Source organism: Zootoca vivipara, chromosome 3 (genome assembly GCF_963506605.1).
Source record: "Zootoca vivipara chromosome 3, rZooViv1.1, whole genome shotgun sequence".
Taxonomy (NCBI): domain Eukaryota; kingdom Metazoa; phylum Chordata; class Lepidosauria; order Squamata; family Lacertidae; genus Zootoca; species Zootoca vivipara.
Window position 1 is genome coordinate 83,182,244 of NC_083278.1, and position 19,055 is coordinate 83,201,298.

At 42.0% G+C, this 19,055-nt stretch overlaps 1 protein-coding gene across 2 annotated transcripts in view; it reads right to left on the reverse strand.

Moving 5' to 3' along the window:
- Positions 1-19,055, reverse strand: part of MDGA1 (MAM domain containing glycosylphosphatidylinositol anchor 1) — a 254,704-nt gene that overhangs the window by 47,033 nt on the left and 188,616 nt on the right. For both annotated transcript variants that reach the window (XM_035108147.2, XM_035108146.2), the window contains exons 11-12: positions 6,756-6,933; positions 5,642-5,665 (exon numbers count right to left, since the gene is read on the reverse strand). In XM_035108147.2, coding sequence (XP_034964038.2) covers positions 5,642-5,665; positions 6,756-6,933 — 202 coding nt within the window. The remainder of the gene's footprint in view (positions 1-5,641; positions 5,666-6,755; positions 6,934-19,055) is intronic.

Here is a 19,055-nt window from a genome sequence, read left to right on the forward strand (position 1 = left end):
TGCCATGGACATTAATCATATAAACTTTGCCTTTCATTCAAGAGTGCGAGACAGTCACACCTAAGATTTTATGTAGGCAACCATGTGTAATGGTTCTTTCACTCTAATAAGCCCACCTCCCAAATTCACCACAAAGAGCAGTTGTGGAATTCTGTGTGGGAGAAGAAAGAGAGAGATGACAGGTAGGGCATTCAGCTGACTGCTAAAAGGCTCACATGCTAGTTGAAGATGGGACATATCAGCCATGGCTTCCTTTTGCTTTTAAAACAGACACTAGAGAAAGGAGCCCAGAATGGCCAAAGAGCACTGGGTTGATATATAGCTGCCTCCACATAGGGCTCTTGCCAGTTTGGGTGTAATAACAGATTGAGAGGCCTTGTGTCTTAATCTTAGGCAGGCTCAGCTCCAAATACACTGAAGGGGGGGCAGCTTGTGCATGTGTGTCTGTGCGCGCACACACATATGTACACATATATGCATTCAGCTTTTGGGCAGGATTTTAACTAGAATCCCTCCCCTCCTCCCTCCCCTGAAATTAGCAGTCTCCTGAGGCTGCTTTCGGTAAATGTGGAGAATGGGAAAAGAAAAGCAATGTGGGTGGTCAGCTAGGGCTTTAAAATGCACCTCCTGGGAAGGAGGGAAGGAGGGATTTTCTCCTGGGAAGTGTGATTTTACATGTGGACGTTTTAAACACACTGAAACGGAGCAGCTTGTTTGAAAAAGAACATCACCAAAGCAGCACGAGGGACTCTGGTATACTCCAAACTTCAGCCCTCCAGATGTTTTGGACTACAATTCTCATCATCCCTGACCACTGGTCCTGTTAGCTAGGGATCATGGGAGTTGTAGGCCAAAACATCTGGAGGGCCGCAGTTTGGGGATGCCTGCTCCAGAGTATGATCCCAGGGCTTGCTTGCTTATTTATTTATTTATTTATTTATTTATTTATTTATTTATTATTAAATACTGGTAATATTATAAATAATAGCCAGATAGGCTTTCAGGGCAGTTTCACAACAATAAAATCAATGAGATATATGTACAAAAATCACGAAGCACATGGTACATCACGGCTATGCACAATATCTGGATCCACAATATCTGGTTGGGAGGCTGGCTGCCAGCTCCATGTATGCTGGCCTGAGATCATCACAGGATACAAATGTAACAGATACATAACTAATTGTGAGGGGCATCTCACATTTGGCAAGAATCCTCTCTGCTTTACAAGCGTGGTGTGGCTGAAATGTGCGAATAGATGAGCCTTTGCCAAGTCAATTAAGAAAAGAAAAGCTGTTGCACGCACTCAAAGAGACAAAATATTCCTCATAATAAAAGAGGTTAGGTATGCGCTTTCAAGCTGGTGGTTTCTTGGGGTTGGCATGTGTTTTCTTAACAGAGGATACTCCTTCTGTTTGAAGGGCTGCCTAGTCCAAGTTCAGCTTAAAGATAAAGAACCGCAAGAAGGGAAGATCTTGGCGATGCCCATCAATGGTTAGCACCTGGCGAGCAGACTGTCTCCAGTGGCCACCAGTGGTTTTCCTTACTCTAGTAAGATGCACCGTATTTTTATTTAAGTTGCAGCAATTATTTCAAAATCATATCCATACATATGCATGCTTTTTTGATGACACATTTCCTTTTGGTGTGTGTGTGAAGATACTCAAGCAGCCACTCTAAGGTTTCTAGATAAATACTTGGTAATGAATACCAAACATGGTACATAGTAAAATAAACTGAAAGTAAAATGCACCTTACTAAACTGATCTGTGGGGTCCCAAAAAAATCTTTTCGCAGTATGATGGAGAGTCTACAATCAAGCTGCCAACAGCTCTTGCACCTCAACAACCTAAGCTCTGGAAACCATGGAATCCAAGGCAGGGCCTTCTGTGCTGGGCTTAGCTGTCACAGAGGGCTCAATGGCATAAGGCAGCTTGTATGATATGCAGGATCCAATCATGCTGAGGTTTAAAGGAAAGTTGGACCAAACAAACCCACCTGCTTTTGCGGGACCCCTTGCTCAGTAACTTAAGAGGATGCAAAATTCAAAAGCTGCACCATATTCCCAGTTCTTTATCCAGTCCTGGTTTGCTCCCCCCCCCCCCCCGAACAAAGAAGTACTAACTTTATCTATATGGCACAATTCTATAGCTAAACTCAGCACAGCTTCCTGCAACTGTCCTAAATAATCTTCTTCTTCTGTTAGCATCACACTGTTCATCTTGCACACCTGGGATCTGATATTTTGAAGATAATGCGAGCTTATTATAGTTCAAAAAAAGTCAATATAAGAATAGAGTCTCTAACATTAAGTACCTGGGCCAAATCTTGAGAAACTTGGCCTCTAGCTCAGGTGGCCTCAATGGATGATAAGTCAATGTCTATTATTCTTTGTATCTATTACAATGGCTAACAAAAGTAAATGCCACACTTCTGAATATTCCATCTTGGCTACAGCAACCTTTGATCCACATCAGAACAACAGGGGAAGAAGGTGGTCGGCAAAACGTTTTGCTTTAAGGCTTCAATAGCTCTATTTTTGTTAGTCGCTGTAATAAATATAATCACATTGTTCTAGTATCCAAAGCAAATTTGTCCAAAGTGCTGTTTACAATTTCCTCCTTTGCCTCTTTCTCTCTCAAGTTGCTTAAATTGTGAGCCTGAAGGCAATGACTTGGTTTGTTTATTTGTGCACAGTGCCTAGCATGTATTACACACTTTATTAGAATTAAATGTTAATGATGAATGTGATGAAAATGGAGCCTCCAAAATCCCCTGAATCTAAAGTTTTTTGCCCTATATACTCTATCTGTGCATGGCAAGCAACTATAGATGGGTATGGGTTATGAAATTCCTTAAAGGATTTGCTTCTAGGTTTCATCAATATGCAGGTAGCACTCAGCTCTGTTTTTCCATATAGTCTAATTTAGTCTAATGGGGCAGGTGCTGGACCAGTGTCTGGAGGCAATAATGGGTTGAATGAGGGCCAATAAACTGAATATGAGCATAGGTGCCAACTCCCAGATTGAAAAATCCGGGATTGGCACTGGAAGTCACGCTGTGGCCATTTTGGAACTGGGTAGAGCAGCACCGGAAGTCACTTCTACACATGTTCTGCTCATTTCCAAAATGGCCGCAGCGCCAGAAATCGCTTCTGCGCATGTCCAGAGACTCCAGACATGCGCAGAAGGAGCCTCCAGGCTGCCAGCGGGAAATGGCTGGAAAAACGGGGGTTTCCCGGGGAATACGGGAGACTTGGCAGCTATGAATATGAGTCCAGATAACAAAAGGTACTGTTGATTGGTGGTTACTGGTGTTCTCCTTGATTCCACATATATGTGCCTGGTAGTGGTGACTCAGAGATGAGAAACAGTCACCCTGGACAGGTCCAGGAAACAAAAACTTCACCAGACAAGCGCCAAATACAAGTAAGAGAATCTAAGGAAGAATGCAGTGTGGGAGTAGTGATGCAATTTTCTGAAAATTTTTTGAGCTTAACTGCAGGTTTTTTGCCTTCATCTCAACAAACAATTCTAACATATTAAATGCATTACGTATTATACAAGTTTCTGTATTTTCTTAAAGTAACCAACATACGAAGAATTATATAAAACAATGCATATAACTGTATATAAAATAATTGTGTGTTAATGCAGGGTACCATATTACATATGTAAGTATGTGTACATGTTTGTTGATAAATAGTTGGATTTAAAAAGAAAAGAAAAACTGACAATGTATGAGGTGCTTGATGCAATAGGTGGTCCGATTTGGACAAAGTGCATTAGGCTGGATCCGCCAAATTCCATGTATAAATCCATTTAAAATTGATTCCTCCTCCATCCCTATGAGGGAGACACAGTTTCCATGGTCAGACACAAACGTTTGAAATAAATTTGTGGTCCGATTAAGCCTTGGCTCAGGTCAAGTGCTGATGTTAATTTTTCTACATTCCTGTGGCAGTGACCAGACCACACGTTTAAGCATAGCTGAATATTAAAATTGCTTAGACGGGTCTGCCTTATGATTTCTGTATGACGTTCCTGTTTCCCATATAAGCTTAACTTTTGTGTGTGTGCCTCTCTTTCCTATTGCCTGGGGCACTGAAGAAATAGAATTAAAAACTCAGTTTTGTGTTATGTTGCATATTATTGGCTCAAATTAAGACAAGGCTGCGTATTGCCCTCTTCCCAGGTTAATGAACTATTTGGAGATTCAGTAATGCACACTGGTCCAGGTCCTGAATAGGCAGGGACCATGATTCAGTGGTACAGCGCCTGCATTGCATTCAGAAGTTCCCAGATTCAGTCTCTGGGATGTTCTATTCAAATGATCAGGCTGCAAGTAATAGGAAAGTCTTCTTTCCGAGACCCTGAATTACCACTGCTGGTCAGAGTAGACAATACTGGGTTAGAGGGACTAGTATTCTAACTTAGTATAAAGTCAGTTCTGTGTTCTGCATTCAAATGATCACTCCAAGCACCCTAGTCCTGGGTTTTTGATGCCTTCCTCTTATCTTTGGGCACCATCCAAGGCACTATATTTCATCTCTTAAACCAGGCATCCCCCAACTTCGGCCCTCCAGGTGTTTTGGGCTGCAATTCCCATCTTCCCCGACCACTGGTCCTGTTAGCTAGGGATAGTGGGAGTTGTAGGCCAAAACATCTGGAGGGCCACAGCTTGGGGATTCCTATCTTAAACCTTAAACAGCTTAGGCAACGCAAATGTTATAGACCAGCTCCTCCTACAGTATATGCCAGGGATTCTATGGTATTTGTGCCAGCTGATCCCTTGCTTGATCCTTATGCATTAGATTTATTATAGGCATTCTCAGCAGTTGCTACCTATCTATGGCTGCTTCCAGACTGCTGCTATTTTACAGGTGGGAATCCATTGCATGCTGGAAAATTTGGGTTATGCAATAAAAAAATGAGGTTGGCTCTGTGGTGCATGAAACCTGCTTAAGAAAGAAAGAAAGAAAGAAAGAAAGAAAGAAAGAAAGAAAGAAAGAAAGAAAGAAAGACCGGGGCAAGGAAAGTGATGAGAAAATGCACTAGAGAGTGTGGGATTAACAACTGCTTGGTGTAATGTCGTATAGCTTCCCTGCAAGCAAACTAGAATAAATGTGTCAATGGTGCATAACCTTCCTGGAAACTTTGTGCAAACAAATCAGAATGAGTGCTGAATAAACAAGCAATCTGGAAGCAATCTTTGAATGCCTCTTTTGCAACTCTGCCAACTCTCAAGAATATCTGTAGGAAATGCAAGGGGGGTCAAAAACTTAAGAAGTCATTGAGAAGTTTGTGATGGATGAGTGATTATCTTAGCTTTCTTATATGCATTCTTACATTTATTTCAGCTAAATATTTAAGGCATTTTCAGCATGTTTCATTTTCTTTTATTTTTTTTAAACCATTTATTTGAAAAACCTTTTTTGAATGCTAGATCAAATGATTAGATCAGCAGTAGGCAACATGGTGTCCTCCTGATGATGTCGGACTCCAACACCCATTAGCCAGCATGGCCAATAATTAGGGATGAAGGGAGCTATAGTCCAACAACAGGCTGGAGGACACCACATTGGCTGTCCTTGGATTAGATATATAAAAAGGGTAGATAAATTTGGGTCATTGACACTTACCTACTGGATTGGGGTAGCTGATTGCTGAGAAAGGAAACAGAAAGGGTTATTTAGATTTTTATTAGATGTATAAGATCACACACAAATACTTATTGGAAGAAAATGTTTGAACTCCTCCTAACTTATCTGATTAGTACTCATGCCCCTTAGCATTCGATTACTCTAGACCAGCATTTCTCCCTAGACACTGATGGACTACAACTCCCATCATCCCTGACTTCTAGCCCTTCTCACTAGGGATGATGGGAGTTGTAGTCCAACATCATCTGAAGACCCAAGTTTCAGAAAGGCTGCCCTAGACTGACCACAAGAAATTATTCCATTGTTCAAAAAAAGAGGGAAGTAGTTTTACTATATCTCATTTGTGGAGCCTTATGGGAACCAAGAAAGCTCAAGAGAACAGGTACAACCAGTTGGGGTGGGGAAAACAGTGGCTACTGATATTATGTTATAAGGTTAAATCCCAATGTGAAACAGGATTTGTGGAGAGAATTATATCGAACTGTGACTTAGCTTCCTGTGAGAGAAAACCACATATCAAATGCAGGATTTGAACCTGAGGACCTGCGCATAGCACCAAAATTGTGGGTGGTAGAAAAATGCAAAAGTGGAGACTGTTTTATGATTCATGGCAAGGAACCAGGAGCTCATATGTGAGTGGAAAGGGCTTTGATGCTCCATTGAAGCTGAAGCTCGCCAAATCTTTCGCACTTGGGACCCCACTGAAAAATCTGCCTGTGTATCCTCCCATCAGCAAAGGATTCATGGATACAAACAGTCTGAAGAATCTGATGGCAGTGGATGAGTTGGACAGCACATATTGCAGATCTACTGTTATTGCTAAGAAGGCTCTGAGCTCTGCCTGAATGTAAAATGGCCTGGGAACCACACAGAGATCAGTAAGCTCTCTAGAGGAAGAACAGCGTGTCACGTGGAACAAGGAAACAACCCAATCTGATGGTGGTGTGTGTGTGGCCTCCCAAGCCCTTCAAAGTTATTCTGAAAAACGGCCGACAGGACTAAGGTTCTCTCTGGAGAAATACAGCCCTTCAGGGCCGTGACTGTGCTGTAAAGGGGCTGGTCACTCAGTAAGGTAAGAGAGCAAGAAACTTACGTTCTATATAGTGGATGATGCGGGTAGCCATGTCCCCAGACCCAAAGCGGGTTAGGGGTGTGAGGCGAACTTCATAGCTCAGAGGTACCTTCAGGTCAGTCAGGAGGTATTCTTGCAGCATGCCCTTTTCCACCTTCCGCACAGAAATGGATTTGGGGGGCAGGTCCCTGTGATTCATCTGAAGAGGCATAAACCAGGTTTTGGTTAGACACAGAAAAGGGTTTTGAAATCCGAACACTGAAAGCACTTAATGAGCTTTCTAGTGTGGGTGTTCTATCTTCTCTCTTCTTGCCGATTATTAACTATAACGTAGGCTACAGGTGCTCTATGCATTCCTGTATTAATTTTTTGTCGTTTAGTCATGTCCGACTCTTTGTGACCCCATGGACCGGAGCACGCCAGGCATTCCTGTCTTCCACTGCCTCCCGCAGTTTGGTCAAACTCATGTTAGTACCTTCGAGAACACTGTCCAACCATCTCATCCTCTGTCCCCTTCTTGTGGCATGGAGCTAAAATTTTAAATATGGAGCAGGATTCTGCATCCTCAGAACCTCAACAGTTAAAAAACCAGCCTTCATTTCTAAAATATGAAATGTTAAAGACTCAAACTCCAAAGTGCATCTGAGTCATGGTTCCAGTAGAAAGAATATAAGAATGTTGTGTTTGGGGTAGCAAAACCATTTCCCAAATTACAGAGCAATAAATCCCCCAAGTTACAGAGAAAGAAAGCCACTGCGTAATGTTCAACAGGGTTCTGCAGTTAATACTGCCTTTGCGGGACTCACCTTTCAAACATGTTTGCCACATTCGCAATTTACATTTATAGGTATATATCAGGCATCCCCAAACTTCGGCCCTCCAGGTGTTTTGGACTACAATTCCCATCTTCCCCGATCACTGGTCCTGTTAGCTAGGGATCATGGGAGTTGTAGGCCAAAACATCTGGAGGGCCGCAGTTTGGGGATGCCTGGTATATATCAAATAAGCATAATTGTGCATATGGAATGAACATGCATGTGCAGTGGATCTGCTTAGGCGCTTTAATGAGCACCCATTGGTCATGAGCAGAGACTGCTGGCTGTGATTCCCACTTGCCCCGGCACATTCACTCTGTATGTTAACAGCTGAAAAGGGCATTAGGCTTGAATCAAAACTAGCTACTTGGCTTTAGTTTTATTGTTCTATTTTGATAATGAGCTCCTGCCAGCTGCTTCAAAATATGCCCACTTAGAAATATATTACTGCTATTTCATGCTGAAGGTTGAGGGTGTGACAGCTGGCAAGTCCTGGGCCAAAAGGTGTGGCCTTCTCCCTCCCCCTTCCCCCCTCTAAAGTTGTGAATTCCTCCCCTCTACTTCCACCAAGCCATTCTGGAGCATGTTGAAGTTTTGTCACACTGCCCTTAAATGTGCAGGGAGATGAAGAGGAGGGAGGTCTGTGCATTATTTCAGCTGCTGTGGTGACGGTGGAGGCAGAAAGAGACCGGTGCATACGGACAAGGAAGCAGGATGTGCATCCTTGCCACTTGACCTACTTCAAGCAGTGAAGAGGAAAGAGAGAGGGAATTGTTGGGAAGCACTGCATGGACCTGCTATTAAGTACTAGCCAAAGCTCACAGATGACCCTAATCTGGTCACTGGCTGACCTGCAGTTCAGACGTATAGTTCCCAGGTGGAAAATTACTACTTCCATGGGATGGATGAATCTGTGAATTTTGGTTTCTTTCCATTTGTCATTTTTCCTGCCTTAAGTTCTGTTGTCCACATTTCTGCACCAGTTTTCTTTTTATCTTAAAGACATCCTCATGAAAGTTTCTCAGCATTTTCCTGCAAATGTATCAAAATCTACACAGTTTTTATATGTGATTTCCCCTGATATATTGCTTTCACTAATGTGTGCATTTCAATGCATACTTTTATTGGGTTAGAGAACAGCACCACAAAATTCAGAGAAATGCAAATTTTGAAGGTTAGCTGAGCTTCGGTTCACATATTGTTTCAGAAAGTTCGAATAAGGTAGGTTTCCATTAAAATTCAAACTAAACCAAATTTATGCCCCATCAATACTACCACTTATCTATTGCTATTTAAACAAGCTGTTTAAACTCCAGGTGTGTCCAGGTTGTTTTCCATGCATCTTCAAGTAGAACACTGTCTTGTTTGAGGGCCCATCCAGACTTTTGCTTGTCCTGCTGCTTCCCCACAGGAAAATCCAGTGTTTACCACTGAATTGGAGCAAACATCTGTTGGGTTTTCTGAAGATTGATGCTTGCTCCAATTCACTGCTAAAGAGTGGGTTCGACGTGGCAAACAGAACCGCTCAGACTTGTGCCTAGAAAGCAGAAAGCTGCTCAGACAAGTGGAAGCCTGTACAAACCCAGATGCCTTTTTCCTCCCCTACACTCTTCTGTTCTTGTAAGTGGAGATGGTATGATGGAGACCTAGGACAGAGGCAGCGTCTCAGAGAATGAGTCAAATAAAATGAAAATCATACCTATTGTTTCTGGAATCCAGCCAGGATCCATTTTTAATCGGTTTGTGCCTCATCTGCAAACATCCACAATGGATACAGATTTGAACAGCAGCCCTATAGATGAGTCGTTCTGTTTGCCGGCTTTCTCACAGTCTCAGCCAAGCAAGACAATATCCTACTTCCAGGGGCAAATATATCGGCATGCAACACACTAACCATTTCCTGGAAACAATGTGAAGTGTGATAGCAGAATCAAGAGGAAAGGAAGGCTATTTTGCAATTATGAACCAGGATTTTTGATGGTGAGGCAGCTATCACAAGGTTAGGGAGAATTGTCCCATTATGTCCAGCACACACTAAGCCATCTCGGGGAAAACCCACATAACGTAACTACAGTGGTGCCTCGCTTAACAAATGCCCCGTAAGACAAAATTTTCGCTTAAAGAAAGGATTTTTCTAGCGGAGGTTGCCTCGCTAGACAAATTCGTTTTACGAAAAATTTGTCTAGCGAATCACGGTTTCCCATAGGAATACATTGAAATTCAATTAATGTGTTCCTATGGGCAAAAAAAAAATTCGAATAAATTCAATGCATTCCTATGGGATTCGCTAGACAAATTTTTCGTTATAAGAATAGACCCGTGGAACAAATTAAATTCGTCTAGCGAGGCACCACTGTACTACGCATGGAATGGCTCCTATAATATTTTCAACTCCCTCTTGGCTTGCTCTGTTTGCAAATGCACTATACAAAGGGCCTGTATAATTGCAATTTACTTTCTAGTAATCATGTGATCTCCAACAGTTCAGGGTCTTGTAGGGAAGCAAGTTGCATGCATGAGATAGCTCTCTGATTTATCTGTATCCATCTATCAAACCCATGGAAGGTGTCTGGCATCAAGATATCAAGAAATGATTAATATCTAGTATATCCCTCCAGATAACACAAAATGGATCTTCAGAGGTGGAGCTAGCTGTTCCGGCACCCATAGTGGCGCACATGCTGTGCACCCGGGAGCAGGGCTAGCTGCCTGAGGGGCCGGGGCGAGCATCCCAGGAGGGTGCCACCCACCCGTCCCAATATTGGTTACCACTTTCTTTCATATGGTGGGATGGAAAATGGAAGAGAACCATTAATATGAAAGAAAATGGTAACCAATATTGGGACGGGTAGTGAAAGAACTGGTAACCTAAAGTCAGTTTTTAAATTGACATTATTTTTTCAAAAAGCCCTCTCCCCCAACTAGCCTGCCCCCCATCCCCAGTATGCATCTGTCATGAGCTGATGCTGTTCTTTATAATTAGAAGAGGGAGAGAGAGAAACACTAGTTCAGAAGGAGACTCAATACTGCCAAGTACAGTAGCGTTTAAACACTGGGAAAGCATACGCCCTGCATTTCTCTGTGACTATCTTTTGGACTCATCCATCTCATGGGTTGCTGTGAGGATAAAATGGGGAGAAGAAGTATATACCCCATTTTGAGCTCCCTCGAAGAAATGTAAGATATAGATGCAATAATAAATAAATAAATAAAAAGTTTCCTGCTAAATTGTGAACTAGCCCCCTGTGTCTTTCATTCATTTTGTCACCTAAACAAAAATCATTTAAGAGCAAAAATCTACATACAGTGGTACCTCGGGTTAAGAACTTAATTCGTTCTGGAGGTCTGTTCTTAACCTGAAACTGTTCTTAACCTGAGGTACCACTTTAGCTAATGGGGCCTCCCACTGCCACCGCATGATTTCTGTTCTCATCCTGAAGTAAAGTTCTTAACCCGTGGTACAATTTCTGGGTTAGCGGAGTCTGTAACCTGAAGCATCTGTAACCCGAGGTACCACTGTATAGAAGAGGCAACATTAGCAGCTGAGACATAATGGGTTGGATTCAGACTAAGTTAATCTCTTTTCCCCCCAATTTTTTAAATTCATTTTATAATAACAACATATTAAATCATACACAGAAAATACACAACACCAGACTAAGTTAATCTCACTACGTTCACTCAAGACTTAAAATGAGCCATGACCATGTAGCCTGGATCCAAGCCATTTTGTGAATGTGTATACTCATGCACATAAATATAAAATAATATCATTCAATATATCAGAGCTTTCCAAACTGTGTGTCGCGACATATTAGTGTGTAGGCTGCAGTGTGTAGGTGTGTTGCGCGAATGCTCCCCACACTCCTTCCGGGGCTGGAAAGGAGTTAGTTTAACCTCCGGTTTGCTAGTAAAATTGAATTACTGTGTTGCAGGATGATGCATGTCTAAAAAGTGTGTCACCAACATCAAGTTTGGAAAGCTTATATATAAATATGCCATCTAAAAACCTCCTGCCCTCACCAGTCTTCTCCCATTAACGGTAAGGATATAGACCTCCATAACAGTCCCACGGTATACTGATCTCACAGTCTGTTCATAGCTAACCTCCTTTACATCCCAAAGTCCATTTCCACCCCCCCCCAAAAAAAGAACCCTGCCCAGGGTAAGTCTTCTATATGTCTTCTAAGCACCAGAGACCTGAAGCCACACAACGCTCCAGGAAAAGCATAGACAGGAGCTCCAAAGACGAGCAACAAATTATTTGTGTAATATGAAAAGGAGGAGAAGCCAAGGACAGGGGACCATTCTTTGTTCGTCTTTTGGCTGCCATTTAATCCACAAGGACTCCAGATGTGTGTTTTTTTTACCCAGTGGGATATTGCAAAAACATTCAGGCTGAAATTTGGCTCCAGCAGCAGGATCCTTAAACACGTTTCCCCCTCATGATTGATGATGCTAGCTTCACACTGGAGCAATACCACTGAAGGCCTCAATTTGGGAGATTTTTCATCATACAGGCCCCTTGACACCACCTCTGATCTTGCCCCCTTGTTATGTGTGTTTTGTGCTGCTCTGCCTCGATTGAAACACCCTTTCCCTTCCTGGCCAGGCTGGCCCCAGAGCTGCGGTCTGATATTACTCTGGTACAGTTAATAAAGCACACACAGGCACCCACACTGGGGGAAATGCGGGCTGCCTTATTAGAGATTCTGAATCCTCGGCGGAGGAGCTCGTACAGGACCCAGCAATGAGCTCATTCATCACTGGGTGCAGTTAGCTGCCAGCGGGGCTGGAGCAGAAGCACAGCATAGCTCTCAGTCTCATCTCTTTGCCTTTACCTCCTTCCATTTCCAAATGAGAGCAGGGGGCGGGAGCTGGAAAACTCTCTGTTTTCCACATCCACAAATGGTTTGCAGTAGACACCACACGTACCGCTCTAGGAAAAGGAGAAAGCCGGCCTTCTCCAAGCGGATGCCCTCTGGACATTGTTAGACTATAGCTCCCATCAGCTCCAGCTGGCATGTGGTTGGCAAAAACCCAAAGGCAAGCTGAGAGAACGGCCACTGCAGGAGGGAGCAAAGGTTACTTCACATTGCCTCTTCTAGCTTACAGAGGCAACATGTAGACCGATGAGTAAAGGGCAAAATATATGTCTTTATAAACTGCAGTGAAGCAATAGTCAGCTGTACAATCTATGTAACTAAATTCATCCGGTGAGACAGTGATCCAGATAATCGCACTGTTTCGACATAGTCTTCTTCAGTATACAACTACAAAGAATATATAGAATGACAAAGAATATATATATATATATATATATATATATATATATATATATAATCTCAAGGCCAATGACCAGCATGAACAAGAGTCTAAATAATCCAAAACATTCAAATTAACATTGAAAGAAATGATAATGATAGCATACCTCAGTGTACATACACCTTCGATGGAGCACTGGCCATATACTTATGTAACCACTGCTACCTCAAGCAGGGAACAGAAAGTCTAATACAGTATGCAACAACTCAACCACAGGTGACTCCCTTGTTAATCACGGAAGCATGAGATATTTAAAGCTACAGCCCTACTCTGATACATGACAAAATTAAAGAAGCACAACAGTACAATTGAATGATACAATTAAATGAAACAACTCAGATCTAACTCAGAGTTCAACCCTCCTGGATGGAGCGTCTTGAACATGAAAATAAATTGTGATTCTTTTTGTCTTAACCGTTTTACGTAGTCACATCTAGTGTTTGTATTTCTCCTATTAATCCACAGAACTGTAAAGAGCAAATCTGAGTCTTTGTAGTTGTATACTGAAGAAGACTACGTCGAAACAGTGTGATTATCCGGATCACTGTATCACTGGATGAATTTAGTTACATAGATTGTACAGCTGACTATTGCTTCGCTGCAGTTTATAAAGACATATATTTTGCCCTTTACTCATCGGTCTACATGTTGCCTCTTTTGGATCAGGTCTGAAGCCTGCTCTTCTAGCTTACAGCTACACCCTCCAAGTCTGAAGCCACCAGAGGCTGGTCCATTAAGGCAAATGGGGGCACTGCCCCAGCAACCTCAGTCTGCCCTCAGCTGGATCCCCCTTGCCTGTCTTCTTACTTACATCCAATCCATGGGGTGGCACTAGCTGTCAGCTTCCTCCTCTTTAGCTACAGGTAGGTAGCCGTGTTGGTCTGGATCGAAGTAAAATAAAAAAATTCCTTCAGTAGCACCTTAAAGACCAACTAAGTTTTTATTTTGGTATGAGCTTTCGTGTGCATGCACACTTCTTCTTACTCCTCTTTAGCCTTAGTGTTGCTTCTGTAGAACTTAACAAGGAGGACAGGGACAGAATTAGAATGAGTTGGCTCTTCCTTACATTGCCTCTGGCTCCACCTACTGTTGGCCTCCTTGCCTTCTGCCCTACCAGTCCCAATGGGCACCAGCTGAAATGTTTCCTTTTACCTCAGCCAACTCCTTAAACAGACTTCATAATTAATGTCAGAACCCTACTCTGGTCCTTCATGATGTCGAAATATCTCTTAGGCTCCCTTGAGTCCTAACTCTTCCTGTTCTCCCTCTCTGCAGCCAGTCAACTGTAACCCCCACAAAGTATTCACAACTAAGGATGTTCCAGGTATTCAAAGTTTGCAAATTCCAGGGTAAATGGATGTGATCAGCACTTACCAGGGTAATACAACCAGAACTTTGCTATCTACACTTCCCAAATGTTGCCACACACATTTTAAGCTAAAAAAAGAGTATCCAAATGCATTTCAAAATGCATACTTTGAAAGAAGATACACTTTAAAATGCCGTTTTAAGTGTAAAAAACAATAAACCTTTAGGCACTTCTAAGACTAATACATTTATTATGGCATAAGCTTTCTTGGATTACAGTCTGCTTCATCAAGTACATGGTGAGTTGAAAGACTCCTCAGCCTGATCCATGTAAATCTGGGGGCAGTTTTCATTTGCAACTGGTTGGGCTATCAAAAAGGTATGTAGAAAGGGAATTCTCCATCACAGCCAAGTCATGCTTCATGTGGAAAACAAACAGCTGGGAACAGCTAGGCATTTGGGAGAATTTCAGTCTATTTTTAATTCTCATCTTTCAAACTAATATATGGACTGCAACATAATTATCCTTCACACTGTGCATTTCCCTGGATTTTGTAATACAGCAGCCCTCATCTAAAAAAGCCAAAACCAACCCATACCAAAATGTGTGAAAATAAAATGAAATGATTTTAGGGGGAAATATGTTTAAAAATGCACAATTGTGTCTGTGTTCAAATATGTTATTAAAATACAATTTTTGTACAGCTTTTTTAAAAAAATGCAGATTATTGAGCAAATGTGGTTTATGTGGTTATGAATCAAACACATCGACATTGACTGGAAACAGGCTGATCAATCCATCCCTAGGGACAGCTTGTGCCATACTTTGTGAAGAAGCTTTGGACTATGGACTATCATAGATGCATATACAAGAATTAAATAGCACACCATTTGTTATTGAAGGATGTCAGGTATCTTAGAGGGTTTCTCAGTCACATTTCCTACAATGTGAAGTTTTGAGGAAGTACCTTTGGAAATTAACTGTGATGTTAATCAGTTAATTGGATTAACAACTATGTTGTTGCAACAGAGAGAGCTTCCATTTATACATGAAGTCCTAGAAGATATTTATCCCAAAAAGCACATCACATTCCTTAACTGAGGACCACCAAAATCAGTTCATTAAACAACATAATCAGTTAGTTGTACTCCATATGCTATTTCCACAATTCTGGATCAGGTCCTGAAGTTTTATTGTATTTCATAAAATAAGCTTAGATGTTTATGCTACTTGCTGATTGCCAAGAAGAAGAAATAAAAAACAGCAAAGCCCAAGGTAATTTTCAGAGAGGCATGCTTCAGAGTAAAGCGATGACAGAATAGCAATGAATGTGACATATCATTACACGTGGCCTATTTCGTCTGAAAATTTCAGAAGTATGCCTTAAAATTTTGTCAGAAAAGCTTGGTTTTTTCCAATCTATAAATCAATAGAATAGAAAAAAAACCAACTCAAGAGGTAAAACCCACCTTTAGAGAGAAATAAGAGTCAGCCACAGTTTTTCAACATTTGAGTATGAGTGTGTTTACTCTTCTGCAACGGGAGAATAACAAAACTAGATGTATTACTCACAAACAGTACTTTAAAAATGTGAAACCCTTTGCAGGCATCCTGACATCACCTATCCACACAACAATCTTGCAATATTGCTTCTTTCTGTTTCACAGGCGTGGGACTGCTGCAGAAGTTCCAGATTATTAAAAAAGAAATACCTGGAGATAGAAACTTAGCATGTTCTGGTTGTCAATTCATAAAAAAGTTCCATAGCTAGCCAAATCCAATGTAACATTTGCACCATAGCTGCCAAGTTATCCCTTTTTTTAAGGGAAATTCCATTATGCTGAATAGGCTTCCTCGCGAGAAAAGGGAAAACTTGGCAGCTATGATTTGCACATATGTGCTTCTGCAATTTTCAAGCAATGGTTTGAATAAACTACACTGGGGATTGATTTCTACAGAGGATGCTTGGGGTGGGGTGGGGGAGATGATGGACCCAACAGGGAGCAAATAAATAAGCATACATTCTCAATGTCAAGTAAGCATATATCGTTCCCGTAAATGCCAATTCCCGTTCTGCCAAAAGGGAAATCAATGCAGTAACTCACTGAAGTACGTGCCTCCAGTAATCCTGCTCTGCTTTGATTTGTTTTTCGAGTTTTGATGTGAGCGTTTGACCATGCTTTCTAGTTAACTAAGTTAGCATAGAGTTCATATGATTTTTAGAGTTTCTGTGGTTTGAACAAGATAAGTGTGGTGCTAATCATCAAATCTAGTAGAAACTAAAGCTGTAGTTGAGGAAGTTTGGTTAGAGAAAAGTTTGCACACCAAACAGTAGACTTTTCCTTTTGTGGGAGAGTACACTAGCCATTTCTGAGGGAAGGTTTCTCCATTTACATTTGTTGTTGTTTAGTCATTTAGTCATGTCCGACTCTTCGTGACCCCATGGACTAGAGCACGCCAGGCACTCCTGTCTTCCACTGCCTCCCGCAGTTTGGTCAGACTCATGTTGCTAGCTTCAAGAACACTGTCCAACCATCTCGTCCTCTGTCGTCCCTTCTCCTTGTGCCCTCCATCTTTCCCAACATCAGGGTCTTTTCCAGGGAGTCTTCTCTTCTCATGAGGTGGCCAAAGTATTGGAGCCTCAGCTTCACGATCTGTCCTTCCAGTGAGCACTCAGGGCTGATTTCCTTCAGGATGGATAGGTTTGATCTTCTTGCAGTCCATGGTATTCTCAAGAGTCTCCTCCAGCATAATTCAAAAGCATCAATTATTCGGCGATCAGCCTTCTTTATGGTCCAGCTATCTCTTCCATACATCACTACTGGGAAAACCATAGCTTTAACTATATGGACCTTTGTCGGCAAGGTAAAAAGAAAAGAAAAAAGTTTATTCCACTAAGTAAATGGTTTCTTCATGGATCACTGCCTTGTCATGGCGAAGGGCCATTTACTTTAGTGGAATAAAATATTTTTTTCCAGCAGAACTGGGCTTGGTTTTTGGATGTTCGCTTCAAAGTGGTAGAAGGTCCATCCCAGTGCCGACATTCTGATGGACCTTTCTCAACCCAGAATGTTATTTCCTTATTATTCAATGAGGTCCATAAAACTACATCATTATGGACTCTGAAATCACAAGTAGCATGAACAGTTGGTATTTTATGTCTGTTATGCTAGGGTTTTTGCTGAGATAATTTGCTTTGTTTTCCAATTTTTTAAGAGGGTAAAGAGCCTGAACAGTTTCTTTTGGTGTAACTATCTCGTTCCCTCAGTGCCTTGTGTTAATTCTTTGGCTGCAGATCCTGTCACTTCATTGTTATTTTCTCCAGAGGTTTCTGTACTTGTAGTGGTAGTTACTGACAACAGCTCTCCTTGTATTGGGAGGCTGCGTTCTGAATCTAAACTGATTGTTCTTCAGTCTGCTCAGACTGCTCAGCATAGTCTACTAGATTTCTTCTGTTTGTAAACACGAATGTTCTGCATCTGAGGGATCATGTAGGACTGCTTCTGCCTGCTGTACAAAGCCATATGACATGATTGGCTTTAAACGTTTTGTGTATTTCCTTCTGTTCTTTTTGTCACTTTCGTTTACTAGCACCACTTTCATATCACTTACTCATTATTTTCACAAAAAGTTGAAATTAAATATTATTGTGATTCACAATGACATAGAAGAATCCTCACTTGTTCTGAAAATGCATGCTATAATGATAGACAGTGAGCTGAACACTTGCATTGCTTCATAGCTGACTTTATCATTTGATTCTGAGTAGCTTTAAAGCCCCCATGAACTTTACTAAACAGTAGGTATGAACTTGTGTAACCGTTATACAGTCATAGACTCATACATCATGCGTTTAATGTTACTAAACAACTGGTCCTATCCATTCTTAAGGAAATCAGCCCTGAGTGCTCACTGGAAGGACAGATCATGAAGCTGAGGCTCCAATACTTTGGCCACCTCATGAGAAGAGAAGACTCCCTGGAAAAGACCCTGATGTTGGGAAAGATGGAAAGCACTAGGAGAAGGGGACGACAGAGGACGAGATGGTTGGACAGTGTTCTCGAAGCTACGAACATGAGTTTGACCAAACTGCGGGAGGCAGTGCAAGACAGGAGTGCCTGGCGTGCTCTGGTCCATGGGGTCACGAAGAGTTGGACACGACTAAACGACTAAACGACAACAAACAACTGGTCCTAGATAGTAAAATATGCCTGTGTTTTTGTTTCTTTGTTTTTAATGGCAAGAGGCTGAAGCTTCCCTAGATTATGAGGCCCTGGGCTGAAGCCTGTTTGCCCTGTATGTAAATATGGCACTGCCTGTAACATGTGGAGGACCATGTTTTCCCATTCCTGACCTGGGCCAGCTGAAAGACTTGATCCAGCCAATGCGGTTGAAAAGCAGAACTCTTTCCTGAAGTGTATGCTAACTGCAGTCATCAAAGGAAAAGAGCACAAGCAGATGTATCTGTCCCAAGTTCAATCCCCAGCATCTCCAGGTAGGGCTGGGAAAAGACTCCTGTCTGGAACCCTGGGGAGCTGCTTCCAGTCAATGTAGACCATGGGTAGGCAAACTAAGGCTTGGGGGCCGGATCCAGCCCAATCACATTCTAAATCCGGCCTGCAGACGGTCTGGGAATCAGTGTGTTTTTACATGAGTAGAATGTGTCCTTTTATTTAAAATGCATCTCTGGGTTATTTGTAGGGCATAGGAATTGGTTCATCCCCCCACAAAAGGCTGCCCCCCCCACAAGGTCTGAGGGACAGTGGACTGGCCCCCTGCTGAAAAAGTTTGGTGACCCCTGGTGTAGACAATATTGAGCTAGATGGATCGATGGTCTTGTGCAGATGAAGGCAGCTTCATATTTTCCTAACA